The 14,828-nt window shown below is 42.1% G+C and overlaps 1 protein-coding gene across 1 annotated transcript in view; it reads left to right on the top strand.

Moving 5' to 3' along the window:
• The first annotated feature begins 2,988 nt into the window (after positions 1 to 2,988).
• The window catches only part of ITGB8 (integrin subunit beta 8), a 104,336-nt gene continuing 92,496 nt past the window's right edge, over positions 2,989 to 14,828 (top strand). Inside the window, exon 1 of the mRNA XM_004604096.2 lies at positions 2,989 to 3,575. Coding sequence (XP_004604153.2) covers positions 3,449 to 3,575 — 127 coding nt within the window. The 5' untranslated portion in view covers positions 2,989 to 3,448. The remainder of the gene's footprint in view (positions 3,576 to 14,828) is intronic.

Raw genomic sequence — 14,828 nt, 5'->3', positions numbered from 1 at the left:
CTTTTATCTATTTTGATTGAGTATCTATTTGGTGGGTGAAAGTTTTAAAATGACCAATTAACTAGGGTTCCAGGAGCTCACCCCTTCCCCATGTGTTTCCATCATAACAAGTACCACCTTTCCTACAAGGTAACTGCACTTAGAAGAAACAATTTTCAGGTTTGGATCATGCAGTTGGTCTCTGAAAGTACCTGCATTGTAGGCCCAGGGCACTTGTCATTTTGAAGTCGGTGGGCCCCCATGAGTGGCTTATGTGAGGTGGAGAGTGACAATCACTTTCTCCCAATATGCTTCTGCCATCAAGGGACTGGTTGAGAAGGCTGGGAGTGATCAAGTCTGCATTGAGCTCCTGTGTGGCACCGGCCAGAGCCCTGCCAGCCCCACTGGGTGGCTATTGATCCCGGCCACCTAGTTTCTTGGGAAGCCATGGACTCAGGCTGGAGAGAGAAAATCCCTTTGCAGGAAAGGAAAGTTAGTCCTAGGCCTTATCAAGAGTTTTCAGGTATATTGTCTTTTCTCCCAGAAAAAGAATTTAAGGTGTAGCCAAGCAGTGAAGTGAAAACAGATTTTTTATTTGGAGGGTTTAGGAAGGGGAAGGAGGGAAAGAAAGCGGGAGAGAGTAACATGCTAAAGAGAACAGCAGTTTCTCCAAAGGTGAAGAAAGCCCCTACACACATCAGCATTAGATACAAAAGCATGAAAAAACACATCTCAAGAGGGGAGATGGGGGAGAAACATGTGCTCCACCACGTGGGCACAAGCAGCACAGGAGCCGGGGCTGGGGCATCATAAGCGTGCCCTTCTTTGTTCAAGGTGGCTTTTACAGGGTTTTCCCCAAGTGGCACGACCCACACGGGGCTTTCTAGCTAGGTAAAACGCTATTACTAGGGTAGTTGCAAAGGGGGTTGAGCTGGGAGTGGTCATGGTCTTCTTTGATATTCATCTTCTGACCTTTGTTCCTTCTGGAGCTTCTCTTTCGGAATGTGGGTCTAGCCTTTTCATCTGGGCCAATTCCAGGTAAAGGTCTTATCAGGTCTCAGTTCCTGTGTTCATAAGGTGGGTCGGGACAGACTTAGGGCTGGGTGGTTTTACTACTCCCTAGGAATTCGCTGCAACTGCCAGTCCCAGCCTGAGCAGGGGAAGTTTTCAATGTCGGGGTTTATTAAACAGACACTTTCCATCCCCTCGGTTAACACAGAGAAAAACAGGAAGCACAGAAGTCTCCTACTTGTCTTGAAATCCAAATATGGAGAAGGAAACTATGAAATAAGCAGGGAAAGTCCCTCATATTTCACCTTGACCTGGCTGGAGTGTGGTAAGAGGCAAATGCCCTACCGAGCTGTCTGGAAGAGCTCTTGGAAAGCCGAGTGGTCAGAAGGCGCTGCGGGGAAGCACTCCTGCCCCTAGAGGAAAACGAGAGCCATCACCCCGGGGGCTCAGAAGGAAAACGCAGCCTCCTCGGCAATCTGGGTTCCCTCCCTCTGCCTAAGGTGTTAACGTCAGGACCCAGGCAGGCGAGCCACTGCCCCGCCGGGTGGGGGGGTGCCCAGCCCAGCAGCCTCGCCCGCTCGCACCTACAGCTCAGCTCTGCGAGCCAACAGACAAAAATACCGCTCCTCCAGCCCAGCTTTGCCGCCCTCGGGAACTTCTTTGTTCCGTTTGCGAACGAAGAAGGTGCCGCTTAAGGTCAAAGACCCGGGCTTACTAGCAAAACCCCGGGGCTCCCCCCACAGAGCCCGAGGAGAACAGGTCGGTCAGCTCGGTTTGGCACTGAGGCTGTCTCTGAGCCGAGAAGCCCCGAGGAGTCTCCGTCCAGCAGTTAGGGGGACAGCTCTCCACTCACCCAACTACTCTCCAGGGGTTGGGGAGACGCCACACACTCTCGGGGCCCGGTCCAGGGTGAGCTCCCAACTCTGGAAGCAAATCGGACGGTGCGCACCCCCGGAACACCGCGGGTGCAGGAGTCGCGGGCCCGGGGATGCACTCGGTGCGCGGCGGCAGCTGCGGGGCAGCGAGGACCGCTCGGAACAAAGGCCCCAGCAGCGCCCGGGACCGAGGCTGGGGTTTGGGCTCAGCTGCCACTAGCGCCGAGCGGGTCTTGCACACCCGCCAGACGAGCAAGCTTGGGAGGGGGGATACGTGGTGGGCGGAAAGGGTTAAGGGCCTGGGCCACTGGGGGGGGGGGGGGGCGCGGCAACGCCTCGGGACTGCTCGGGAATGATAGGAATAGCACTTCTCGGAGCCAAGGGGGCAGAAAAAGAGCTGGAGTGAGCAAAACAAAGAGCGAGTGTGGGCCGCGGTGACTTCATGCCTTACCAATGTCCCGCCCACGCCCGGGCTGCGCTACGAGCCAGCGCCGCGGGCTCGCCTGCAGGCGGTCGGGGCAGGGCGCTCGGTAGCGTGGGGCGGTTTCCTAGCAACCCGCCGCCCCGAGCGAGCCCAGCTCACCCGCACGCACTTTGGGAGCCCCCCACCTCCAGGGCTCCGAGGCAGAACTACGCCTCCCCCGCCCCGGGCCGGCCTCGCCACCCTCACATCCTCGCCCGGTGCACCCCAGAACGAGCCAGCCTACCGGGGCTCTGCACTGTAGGACGCCCGAGAAGGAGCTCACTCGGGCCAAGACCCCGGCACTCAGTTCCCGCCCTGAGAGGCCGGGCTCCTGCACTCCCCTGGCAGCGCTCGCCGTGCTGCGCCCCACTCCCAGCCGAGCCGGGAGTTGCGGTGCCCAGCTGCGTGTCTGCACGCGCCGCAGGCAGCTTCCAGGGTTCTCCCGGAGCCGCCTCCACCCCCCTGGCTGCTAGCACCCCGCGCTTCCTCTCCAAGACCTTGCTGCTTCGACTTGGCCCGCAGCTCAGCTGACCAGGCTGCAAAAAGAGGCAACTCGGTGGATCTGGCCCCTGCCCACCTGTGGAAGAAGCTCGCGCCGACTGATGCGCTCCCGACTTTCCCCCCACCGTGGGCCTCGCGGGCGTCCCCTCCCACCGAGGCAGCCGCTCCAGTGAATGTCCTTTAGGCTGGTTTTTCCCCCAGCTTCGGGCTTTGTTTGGGTTTGATTGTGTTTGGCTCTGCGCTAAGCTGATTTATGCAGCAGAAGCCCCAACGGCTGGGAAGAAACAAAAGCTCTTTTCTTTGTCCCAGAACGGGCTGCGGAGCCCTCGGTCGCGTCGCCGCCGCCCCCGGGCCACTGGCCGTCGGAGGAGGCGCTTCTCGCGGAGATCTCGGGAGCCTCCGTGCCGAGCTGGGAGGGCCGAGCGGGCCCTGAGATGCCGAGCGGTGCTCGGGCCGGCGTACCTGCACCGCCAGTGGGGAGCCGCGGGAGCCGCCTGCCGGGCCTGCGGGAAACTTCCTAGCGACTCTCGGCCCGCGGGCCCCGAGGTGCGCCCGGGAGGCGCGAGCGCGCATCCGGAGAGCCGCCGGCCGGCGGGCGCGGTGCGGGCTGCTGTGCATTATGTGCCGCTTGGACCAGGCTTTTTTTACTGCCGCATTTGTCTGCCTGCAAAACTGCCGCCGAGGTCCTGCCCCCTTCCTCCGGGCGGCCTGGGTGTTTTCAGTTGTTCTTGGACTGGGCCAGAGTGGTAAGTGGTTTTGCTTTTCTTCTGTCTCCTTCTCTTTCCCCAAAGGTGATGGGGCTCGGGAAGAGAATCCCGGCCAGGTAAGTCAGCCTCCAAGGGCCCTGAGATCGGTAGAAGGGTGTGCTGTGTGGACTGGCAGCGCAGATGGCGCTCTGGAGGCCAAGTGTCAAGTATTTCCGCCCCTTGTGACAGCAGTAACTGCTCCTGGATGTTGGGAAAGTAGTAATAAAATGAAAATTTGGAACTGGGGGTGGGGTCGCACTGACAGAAGCCAATTCAGGGTTTCTGCTCCATCCTTGAAGGCTTTTAGGTTTTTGGTGGCTGCCTTGAAGATGCTCCTCATCTGTCTAGATTTGAGGTCTACTTCCTACCTGCGTTTATTTGATTCCCCCTAGGCTGGGGTAAGTCTATATGGAAGTGAGTCTTTTAGTTTTGTGTCCAAGAAAGAAAAGAACTGCAACATCCAAGCACCCATCACTATCAAAGTGTTCAGCATGAATGAGCACTAAATACACTCAAGAAATATTTTTTTGTTTCGGGACACTTTTTGTTTTCAGGTTAAAAATTATTCTTAGCGAAATCGATTTCTCCCTGAAATCTCTCTCTCTGAAACTGAATGCTGAACCAGGATTGATAGCTTTGCATACAGGCAAGCTACTTCTATCATAATTTAATTTCCAGAGATGATGCTTTATCAGATGTATTGTTCTCCCTTATAAGATGACACTAGTAGCACAGGTTCTCCCAAAATTGCAAAGAAAAGCTCCTGTCACATAGTGTATGAAAAGGTGTTCTGACAATATTATTTGCAAATATACAGTGTCAGCTTAGGGTTGTTTAGCAAATAGTAAAATAGAAAGAAGTAATAGCATTGATAGTTACTTTAAAGTGAGTTCTTACTGCTTTTCAGTATAGGCCACATGTTCATTTTTGTCAATTCAATAATTGTTGCTATTCTTTTTAAAAAGTTTTACTTTTGCTGTATTTGGGCATCTTAAATCTTGAACTCTATTGTAGCCCTTCTCTTACTGGTTCAAGGAGAGTTTTTACTGTATTTTAAAATAAGATTCATTCCTATGCTGTAAACTGATGAGTTAACTTTCTGCCTGAAGCTAATTAAGAGTCTAGTAATAGCCTTATAAATAAGTGCTAATGTAAACATACAATAACTTATTTGATATAGATTTAGCTGTCAAGTATTTGTTTCAATGAGATTTACAGAGGTAAAATGAGAGCAGTCAATACATTATCTTGTAGCATTTTGGGGGCTTATATATTAATTTCAAAGTAAGAGAAATTTAAGACAAATTCCTTGTTCATTATCAATAATCTTTTAAATAGAATGAGCAGATTTGCCACTAGTGCAGTTCCATCCTGTGTTAACAAGTGACATTTTTTGAGATTTAGTTAGCATACATATGAGTAAAATGACCAAAATTGAATATATTATCCCAATACAGAGGCAAATGTCCAAAGTGTCTTTAAAATGTGTTAATAATGATGATTTTTAATATTCATTGTGCTTATAAAGATTAGACAGGTTCTCATATAATAGCATTGTAATTCAAATCAGTGACTCCATTAGTTTGAAGCAAAGTGCTATGAATGGGCTCCGGTGCACCTGCAGTTTTGAAAAGGGAATGCTTATCTGAAATCAGAACAAGGCATCCTTTTCCCAGTCTCTGTCAATATACAAAGGTTTCTGATGTATATTGGTCTGCATTGCAGTTAAAAACATGCAAAAAATTTAAATTATAGCCAGCACAACTCAGAAAATTAGAGATCAGCATAAACTGTTGTACTTTTGTGATAGAACTACAAGTCTCAAATTATATGTTTTCACAGTGCAAATTAGATGCTTAAAGGGGAATAGAAATTTAGGTATCAGTTACAATGGAAATCTTATTCCTTTGCTCAGTAGTTGACACCAAGAATATGTTGAAGGCAATAAAGCCATATAAAAGAAGCTGTAAACTGAAGAACTTAAGTTTGGGTTTAATTTTTGAAGTAGATTTTATAGTTTGTCAATATAGATTAGACTTTCAATGATGATAATTTGGTGAACAGGCAAGGGTGCTGTTAATATAATCTGAACATTTTTCTGACATAGAAAAAATGATTTGGGTCGGTTTTTCACCTTTGCCTGGTGAAATTAATGGCAATTAGAGAAACAATAATACCATGGTTAATGGTTAATGAATGTGTTACTGAGATATACTAAAGAATACCTAATGGTTAATATTTGAAGAGTTAATGATGTAACACTATTGTTTCTATCTTTGCTAGTTTTTAAAGTCTTTAGTATTTTTAATCTATAATTGGATTGAACATATTCAGAATTAAAAAGTGGTTGAGAAATTTTTCTTCTGTTCATAATCAACTATTTGTATAGAATTACATTACCTCAAAACATTCTTCATAAGTATACTAAAAAATCTTCATCGTTACTTAAAGTTAAAATATAACTAAGTGAATGAAAGATTCATTTTTTTAAAATTCCAGCTTTCCATAATGAGTATTCAAATTAATTATATCTAAAAGAAACAGAGACATGACCTGATTAGTTGAAAACTAATCTGTGTTTGCCTGTGTGAAAGCAAACTACCTGATAGGATTTTTTTAAATGCCAGAAAAATTTCTGTGCCTCCAAATAGCACCTTTTGGACTTACCCAATTATCAAAAATAGTACCATTTAATGTAGTAAGCATGTACTTGCCCTGTGTTTCTTTTAATTTTTAAACCTTATATCATGGAAAATGTCAAACGCCTGAAAGACAAGAATGATGTAAGGAATTGCCGCACACCCAGAACCCAGCTTCGATACTATCAAATCAAGGGCAAGTTGTGCCATGTTTTTACTCACTCAATTCCTCTCCTTCTCCCAAGTAGATTATTTTGAAGCATTTTTCACATGTCATTTTATCCTATAGTAATCAAAATAATCAAATATGCCACTGAAATACAGTGTCATTAATCCCAAAGCATAATTTTTTAGCTGATATTTAGGACCATAAGAATATACCCAGTATTTAAGTGGAGAACTATGAAAGTGAGGGTGGCAAGGAAAGACAAAGACAGTTTTGACCATTTACTTTCTTGCTACTATGACTCCATTAGAAATATTTTTCATAGAAGTATATATATGTAACAGTTTTTGGGTATGCCTATATGTGATTGAAAAATGAACGTGAATAAATATAGTTCGTTCCCAAAACAAAAATTTAATTCATAAATTACTTAACTCAGTGAAACCACAGAAGGTATACCTTGTTTGAATTTCAGTTTTAAGGTTTCCCTGAGTGCAAAAGACACCTTTAGGTCTCTTGTAGTATCAGTTTACCTCTTGGGTCATTTTTAGCATACATATATCTAGATATGCTCTAGTCTTCTTCATCTTCTGTATTTCACTCGAGTCTAAAATCCTTTAAAGCAAGTCTATATTTGCTGTTTACCAAGGGTGACAGCACCTCATTTTCCTTACCTCATCTTTGAGTTGGCTACCCTGAGGCCTGCCTTAGCACCCTGCTGTTACACCATTCTGTCAGGGCCATGGTGATTTAGGGGCAGGAGAGGAGGTTGGTGAAAGAGTACAGATTTTTAGCAATATGATGAATAAATTACAAGGGTGAATAAACTACATTGACCGCAGTTGACCACATAATATAGCAAGCTTCATAGATACTGAAGAGTAGAGTTTTAATATTTTCATCATGACAGTAACAACAAAATTAAAATCGTATGAGGTGAAGAAAGTACTAAGTCACTCTACTATGAAAGATATTTTTCCATAGATAGACTATATGTATTGTGTATGTGTGTGATATCATCACATTGTATACTGTACACAATTTCATGTCAGTTCAATCTCAGTAAAGCTAGGGAGGGAGAAAAGATCTCAATGACTTCTCCATTGTAAAATCTGATGACTACTTTTTAACCTTTATCTTACCTGACCTATCCAGTCAATGAGCTCACATTGTTGACCATTTCCTCTTTACTTTTGGATCCCTAAGCCTATTTTCTCTTAGTATGAGCTAATACACCATGTGCAGGTATCATCTTTCCTAATGCCTCAACCTCCAAATATAGAAGTAACCAGGCATCAATCCTTGAACCTTTTCTTCTCAATATGCACTGAATCATCATCATCATCATCATCATCATCATCATCATCATCATCAAGAAGATTGATTTACTGTTGAATCTTAAATACCATCCATTCATTTGCTGACAATGTTAGTCTCAACCTTCAGTCTTACTGCTCTCAGAGGGGACAACAAACTACCTATTCTGCTTCTCTACTATACATCTAAAGGCAAAATCAACTCCCAGATATCCCAAGCTGAACTTTCCCTTTTCTCCCTTAGACTTGTTTGTTTTACTCTCTTTCTCATCTCTGTACATGATAAGGTGGTTTTCCAGCAAGTAAGCTTAGGATAACCTCCACTCTCGTGGTAACCTTGATTTTTCCCTCGTGTTTATCCTAAATTCACTATTCCCACAATTACACTCCCACAATTACACTCTGGTCCATGCCATTTTTTGCTTGACTTCTTGAATGCCTGCAGAACTGGCTTCCTTGCTCTACAATAATCCAGACTTTGAAAAATGTGTCTCACATTTGCCACCCCTCCACTCAGAAGTCTACATGGTTTCCCATCTTTCTCAGATTACAGATCAAGTCTTTATATGACTTGCAAGATCCTGCTGTCCTTCTGACCTGCCCTCTTTCCCGCCCTTCTATCTCATCTCTCTTAATCCCAGCATTGGCTCTTGTTGTGTTTCAGATTCAGTAAGAACAGTCCTGTCACCAATCTTGAACACACTTTTCCTTTGCCCGGAATGTGCCTCCATGAGTTACCTTGCTGATTCTAGTTCTCTATTCAAATATCACTTTATCAAAAAGGCTTCTTTGTCTTCCTTATCAGAACTATTTGGCCCACTTATCTTGCTCCTTATTCTTTTATAGCCCTTAACATTTCTGGTATCTAATATATTTGTTTATTGTTTTTCACTCCTCCCAGCCCAGCAACAAAATGAGATTACTGCTTATGAGAGAAGGTACAGTGTTCTATTTCCAGCTATGGATATGCCAGCTATGTAAAAACTCTTGATATACTCTTGTTGAATTAATGAAAGAATTCATACATGTGCTTTTCTACTTTATCACCAGTTTATTACAAGATAGGGCTTTCCCCCCTACCAGTCTGTCTTGGCTTTGTAACAGAGAAGTTGAAGAGTCAAGTTCTAGTATACTTATTAAAATATATATTTTTTTCCTAGGGCAGGAGCGATAGCACAATGGGTAGGGCATTTACCTTGCATGTGGTGACCCAGGTTTGATTCCCAGCATCCCATACGGTCCCCTGAGCACTGACAGGAGTAAGTCCTGAGTGCAAAGCCAGGAGTAACCCCTGTGCATCTATTTGGTCCTCTATAGATACCATCTAGTTTTCTTGAAAATTAACAAACTAATTGGTTGGTGGCAATCTTTCTCATTTCTCCTTACTAAGCAAAGATGTTTAAAGCATATTTCTGGAAAGTGCCTAATAACATTCCCAGTCATTCAAAATTTTATTTTCTGGTTTTATAAATCTCTGTGTGTAGCTGATAGAAAACTTGTGTTACTTTTAACATTCTTGAAGCTTGACAAATTGACATAAGGAGATATTCTTTTGTTCTGTTTTGTTTGGGGGCAACATCCAGGAATGCTCAAGTGTTACTCCTGGCTCTGCACTCAGGAATTACTCAAGGCAGTGGTCGAAGGACCTGGATGCCAGGAATGGAAACTGGGTTAGCTGAATGCAAGGCAAGCACCCTATCCACTGTACTATCTCTCCAGCCTCAGAATAGTTTTATATGTCCATTATTATCATAGCCTAGGGGCAGAGTGATAGCACAAAAGGTATGGCATTTGCCTTGCACGCCGTACCTTTACCTGGGTTCGATTCCTCCACCCCTCTCGGAGAGCCCGGCAAGCTACTGAGCTTTGTAACAGAGAAGTTGAAATGGCAGAGCCTGGCAAGCTATCCGTAGAATATTTGATATGCCAAAAACAGTAACAACAAGTCTCACAATAGAGACATTATTGGTGCCCGCTCGAACAAATCGATGAGCAATGGGAAGACAGTGCTACAGTGCTATTATTATAGCCAGTCCTATATTTCATATGTTCTCTCTATATTTTTGGGACTTCTTGGTTCTCAAAATTCTAGTTCCTATTTCAACCAATTCTACACATTTAGAGCAGTTTTGCAGCATGTAGCTCCAATCATAGATTGTGTATTCTAGAAATTCAATATTTATTATTTAAGGATAGAAAAATAACATTTTATATTAAAGAATATTGCATTTTGCTAAATTGTTTTTAGTAAAATTGCATTTTACTCAATTGTTTTTAGTAAAATTGCATTTTACTAATAGTTAAATGCTGAACTGCCTATGTAGGTGACCTAATTGTTAATCTCCCAAAATGAAACTTTTCTAGTTATTTCATAAAGATGTTGTGTACGTATCATCATCATCATCCCGTTGATCGTCGATTTTCTCGACCTAACATATTACTATTAAGCCTCCTACCTACAAATGTTGACTAAAAGGTATGTTTGTGGTTGTGATAGAAATACTTGTAGTGGTTAGCTAGATTTAGCAGTATTAGCTATTTAGCCATGACACATCCAATAAATGCCAGACAAAAGGCATATTGCTATGCCTCAGAAAGATTTTCTTTCTTTTTTGCATGTGGTTTTCTCACTTTGACAGAAAAGGTTAATTGTCATCCACATGGAGCAGAGATTTTTGAAAGTGGTGACAGGTATACTGGTAACTGATGCAAAAAATTGTTGAGTGAACCTAATCTTCCTTCCTTCTGAACAACCCTATGTGGACACATTATGGTATAATCCTTATTCCTTTGGCCCAGAAAGCTTTCTTTTGAGCCTGGAATCTTTGTGCACATCTGGAATTCCCATCTTCTTCGTGGCAAATTTCCAGCTCTCTATGAGTGCCCAAGGGACACGCTCCTTAACGTCCACTCCATGTATGCGCTTATGAATGCCAAAGATGTATTCTCTGGTCAGCACCTCACTGAGGGCGAATGACCTCTGTTCTTTCTGTGACTTTTCTTTGTGGGAGCCATTCTGTGAAAGGAAGAGTGTTAGAAATTGTGTCTCTTCGGCTAGAATTTTGATACTGAGACATCAAAGGCTCAATTCTGAGCACTGGAAATATAGCAGGGAACAGGGAAATCCCTGCTCTTGTAAAATACACATTCTAAAAGAAGAGGAGAAATGTATGTAGGGAAATATATGAGGGTAAATGTGTTAAATGTATGTTGGCCTATGTGTACACATATGTAGATGTATGTATGTGTCATAAAGATGATTAAATAAGATTGAAAGTGAAAAATAATGCAGAGTGAGCGAAGGGATGTGAGGGACAAGGCTGTTATTATATACATAGATCAGAACAGAGATTTGAATAACTTGACATTAGGCTTAATTTTTCTTTATATGGTCCACTTTATGGAACATATTTTCCCACTTTTTCCACTTTTTCTTATAGCTTAGCTCCTCCTGAGAAAAAGGGAAAATAGCCTCCACTCTATGAGCCTTCTAACTACTCTCCATCATTTTCTAATATTTGCTTACTTTTACCTCTAAGCTTAGAACTTTCCGTGGTTCCCATTGTCTTATGCCTCCTCCACACTTCCACAGACCTGATAAATCTATACCAGAATGTCATGCAAGGTTCTGTGTTCAGTCCTGTCACAGTATGCACGTGGGACCTCCTTGAGAAAAAAATATGTTTCTACGGTTGCTGTGTCTCCAATAGTATACAGTAGTTCCTAATAAACTATGTATGAATTAAATTGCTCAATGAATAAAGTGTTAAGTTTCTCAATAGGCAGCTAAGTAACTAGCTCTACTCAGCTCTAACCCACAACAGAATTTTAATTTCTTCAAACATTATATTTTGGGCTAGAAGGTTAGTATAGGGGTTGACTCTTGCCTTGCCTGCATCCAACCCTGGTTCAACTTCTGACACAATATACGGTTTCCTGAGAAGAGCCAAGAGTGATTCCAGAGCATGAACCCACAAGGAAGCCCTAAGTAAGGCCAGGTGTAAACTTAATGCTCCCCACCACAGCACACAAAGCCCCAAACCAGTAACAATGGTTTCTAACAATTATAAAAGTTACTTGTTACCGAAAAGTTACTTGTTACCGTTTTGGGGGCTGGAGCAATAGCACAGTGGGTAGGGCTTTTACTTTGCAAGCAGCCCACCTGGGTCCCCGACACACCCCAAGCGCTGCAAGGAGTAATTCCTGAGTGCATGAGCCAGGAGTAACCCCTGAGCATCGCCAGGTGTGACCTAAAAAGCAAAAAAAGAAAAAAAAGTTACTTGTTACTGTTTTTTCCATTCTATTCTGAAAAACAAGCACCTTATATTATAGGCAAATTTTTAGCAAAGATTGAAACAGAGATAGTACTTTTCATTGTGTTTTGCTTTCAAATTTGTAATAATTTTAATTGCTCTGAATTATATATTAGAATAATAATAATCTCGATCCTTTGCTATTTAGATACTATTTACTTTTTGTTTCTTTATAAGATGATATACAAATAGGGATTCATAGTCACTTTAAGCAAGTACTGGAGAAAAGTAATGAAAAGTTTAACTTTTACTTTTCTGAAGTATACTTTATATGCCAGGCAGTCTTACAATACTATCGTTCCTATAGTATTCAGGAACTATAAAACACCGAAGTATATTATATCCTTTAATAACCGCAACTCTCTGAGGTATAGATTCTGACTACTCCCACTTTATATTTAGATATTCAGACTAATTTACAGGGACTATGGATAACTTTTTCAGGCTCACTAGCTGACATGTAAGACAGCATAATTCAAACCTGCATGGTTTCAATCATCACTCTCAGTCACTATTCCAGATTATCTTCCTGGGACCCAGGATGGATGCCATCCTGAGCCCCGCCCCTCCACAGAGGCAAGCAGTGCCTGCTGTATATTCTGAGCAGTCTTCAACTCCCCTCCAGTCCATCTCCAGAATTCTCCACTTAAATAGCCACAAGTTTTTTTCCTTTTTTTTTTTTTCTTTTTGCGTCACACCTGGCGATGCACAGGGGTTACTTCTGGCTCTGCACTCAGGAATTACTCCTGGCGGTGCTCAGCAGACCATATGGGATGCTGGGAATCAAACCCAGATTGGTCACGTTCAAGGTGAACGTGCCACCCACAGTGCTATCGCTCCAGCCCCATGCCACAAGTTGTTTTCAAGGTATCATGTGGCTAGAGCATCACATCCCTCGGCTAAACCCTGTGAGAAGGGAAGTAAACAGGCTGATGAGAGAGGCAGTTTACAATGCAGAATAAAGCTACAAGTGAAAGAGAAGAGAAGCAGGTTGAGGGCTGAAAGAGCTGTGCTTCACATACTGCCATGTTTCCAATCAGAAGTCTGACGAGTATGAGATTTTAAATTCAGACCTTGCCTCCTAGGTATATTTTTCAAAGTGAAAAATATAACTTATTTTACTCAATGGTAATAAGTGATAGCAAAAATGGATTTCTCTTTGGTTTTATTCAATGGTTTCTTAGCCTGGTTTTAATTGTTAAATATTTAGTGTACTGCCCACTACTATTTTTACTATACTCTTATTCCTGAAAAGATTAGGTTTAGACTTGTCGTACAATTGCAATATTACTAGTGGAGATAGTTACAAACAATGAAAAATCCTAACACTGAGAAGGAGAACTACTTCATGTCATAGTCATTTTTTTTTTATGTTTGTAACTAAGTGCCTTTTGATAAACACTTGGATGTGTACTGAGTACATAAATTTATAGATTACATTGAATTTTATTTTCTTGCTAATAGTGTTATGGTTAAAATTTAGTATACACATATGTTAAACTTAGTTTAAGTTTTTATTTTCCCTTATTAATATAAAGTTTGTTACAGAAAAGGATATTTTATTGACATGAATTACCTAAATTTGATTCAGTTGTTCAACTGACATATATTTAATATTTAAAATGAATGAATTCATATTATAAGCATTGCCATACTGCCTTCAGGAACTAAAAAGACTCCTTTTCAAATTTAAAAATCAGTTTTAATGTGAACTCCTTTCTGTTTTCACAGTAAATTAATATAATTCTCTTACCAAAGAAAAATATAATAAAAGTCAGAATGGTCTCCATTGGGATTTTTTAATTTAATTAAATAGTACTGCTTTCTTGCAAGGAAACTACTAATATTAAACAGATATAGTAAAATTAACTTTCTGAGTACTTAAAAAGGTTCCCAACAAAAAACAGTTTATAATTAGACAAATGTTCTTTTTCTCTTTTGGCCTCATCAATGAGACGGCCATTATTATTATAGCATTTATAGAGATGTATTATATTTTTTCAGGTGTCTTTGTTGTAAATAAACCAAAAATAAAAAGTTGTGCATTTGTTAAAAAAAAAGTCTGCTGTTATTCCATATTAGTACTGGTACAGTTTGATTATTCTAGATAACTGACCTCCAAATCATAGGTCCAGTTAGTATAAAATAAGGAAGCAGAGGTGGTTGCCAAGGACTAGGTCAAACTTAATTCCATGGAAGAGACTAAGTTTAGAATTTGAGGAAAAGCTTGATAATGAATCCAGGGATATAGAAGATTAAAAAATATGTCAGCTCTGAAGAAACTTGATAAAACATTCTTGTTAGCTCTGTGAGGTATGCACTGAATTTTTCCCAGGTATCTTTTTGTTGTTGTTGTTTTGTTTTTGTTTTTGGGTCACACTGGGCGATGCACAGGGGTTACTCCTGGCTCATGCACTCAGGAATGAATCCTGGCGGTGCTTGGGGGACCATATGGGATGCTGGGAATCGAACCCGGGTCAGCCACATGCAAGGCAAACGCCCTACCCGCAGTGCTATTGCTCCAGCCCCCAGGTATGTCTTTATGATATTCTTTTGTGTGTGTGATTTTGGAGACTTTCCTTTTAGTATAGAAAAGGCTAAAGTTTTAAGATACAACAGTAGTAAAATTCAGTAATGGTTGAGTTACTATTACTCAGGTACATATGGCACCGGCATTCTATCTTTGGAAGGGCACCCCATTTTCCCAGGTATAAACAGTTCACCTATTTCAACAATAGGTATATTTAGTATAATTCTCTAACAGCTGTTACATCCACTGGGCAGGAAAAAAAAAGCTGGGCAGAATACCTCATCCTTAT

This window comes from Sorex araneus, chromosome 1 (genome assembly GCF_027595985.1).
Source record: "Sorex araneus isolate mSorAra2 chromosome 1, mSorAra2.pri, whole genome shotgun sequence".
NCBI classification, from domain to species: domain Eukaryota; kingdom Metazoa; phylum Chordata; class Mammalia; order Eulipotyphla; family Soricidae; genus Sorex; species Sorex araneus.
Note: the sequence above shows the minus strand (reverse complement) of the source record. Positions and strands in the feature narration are given on the sequence as shown.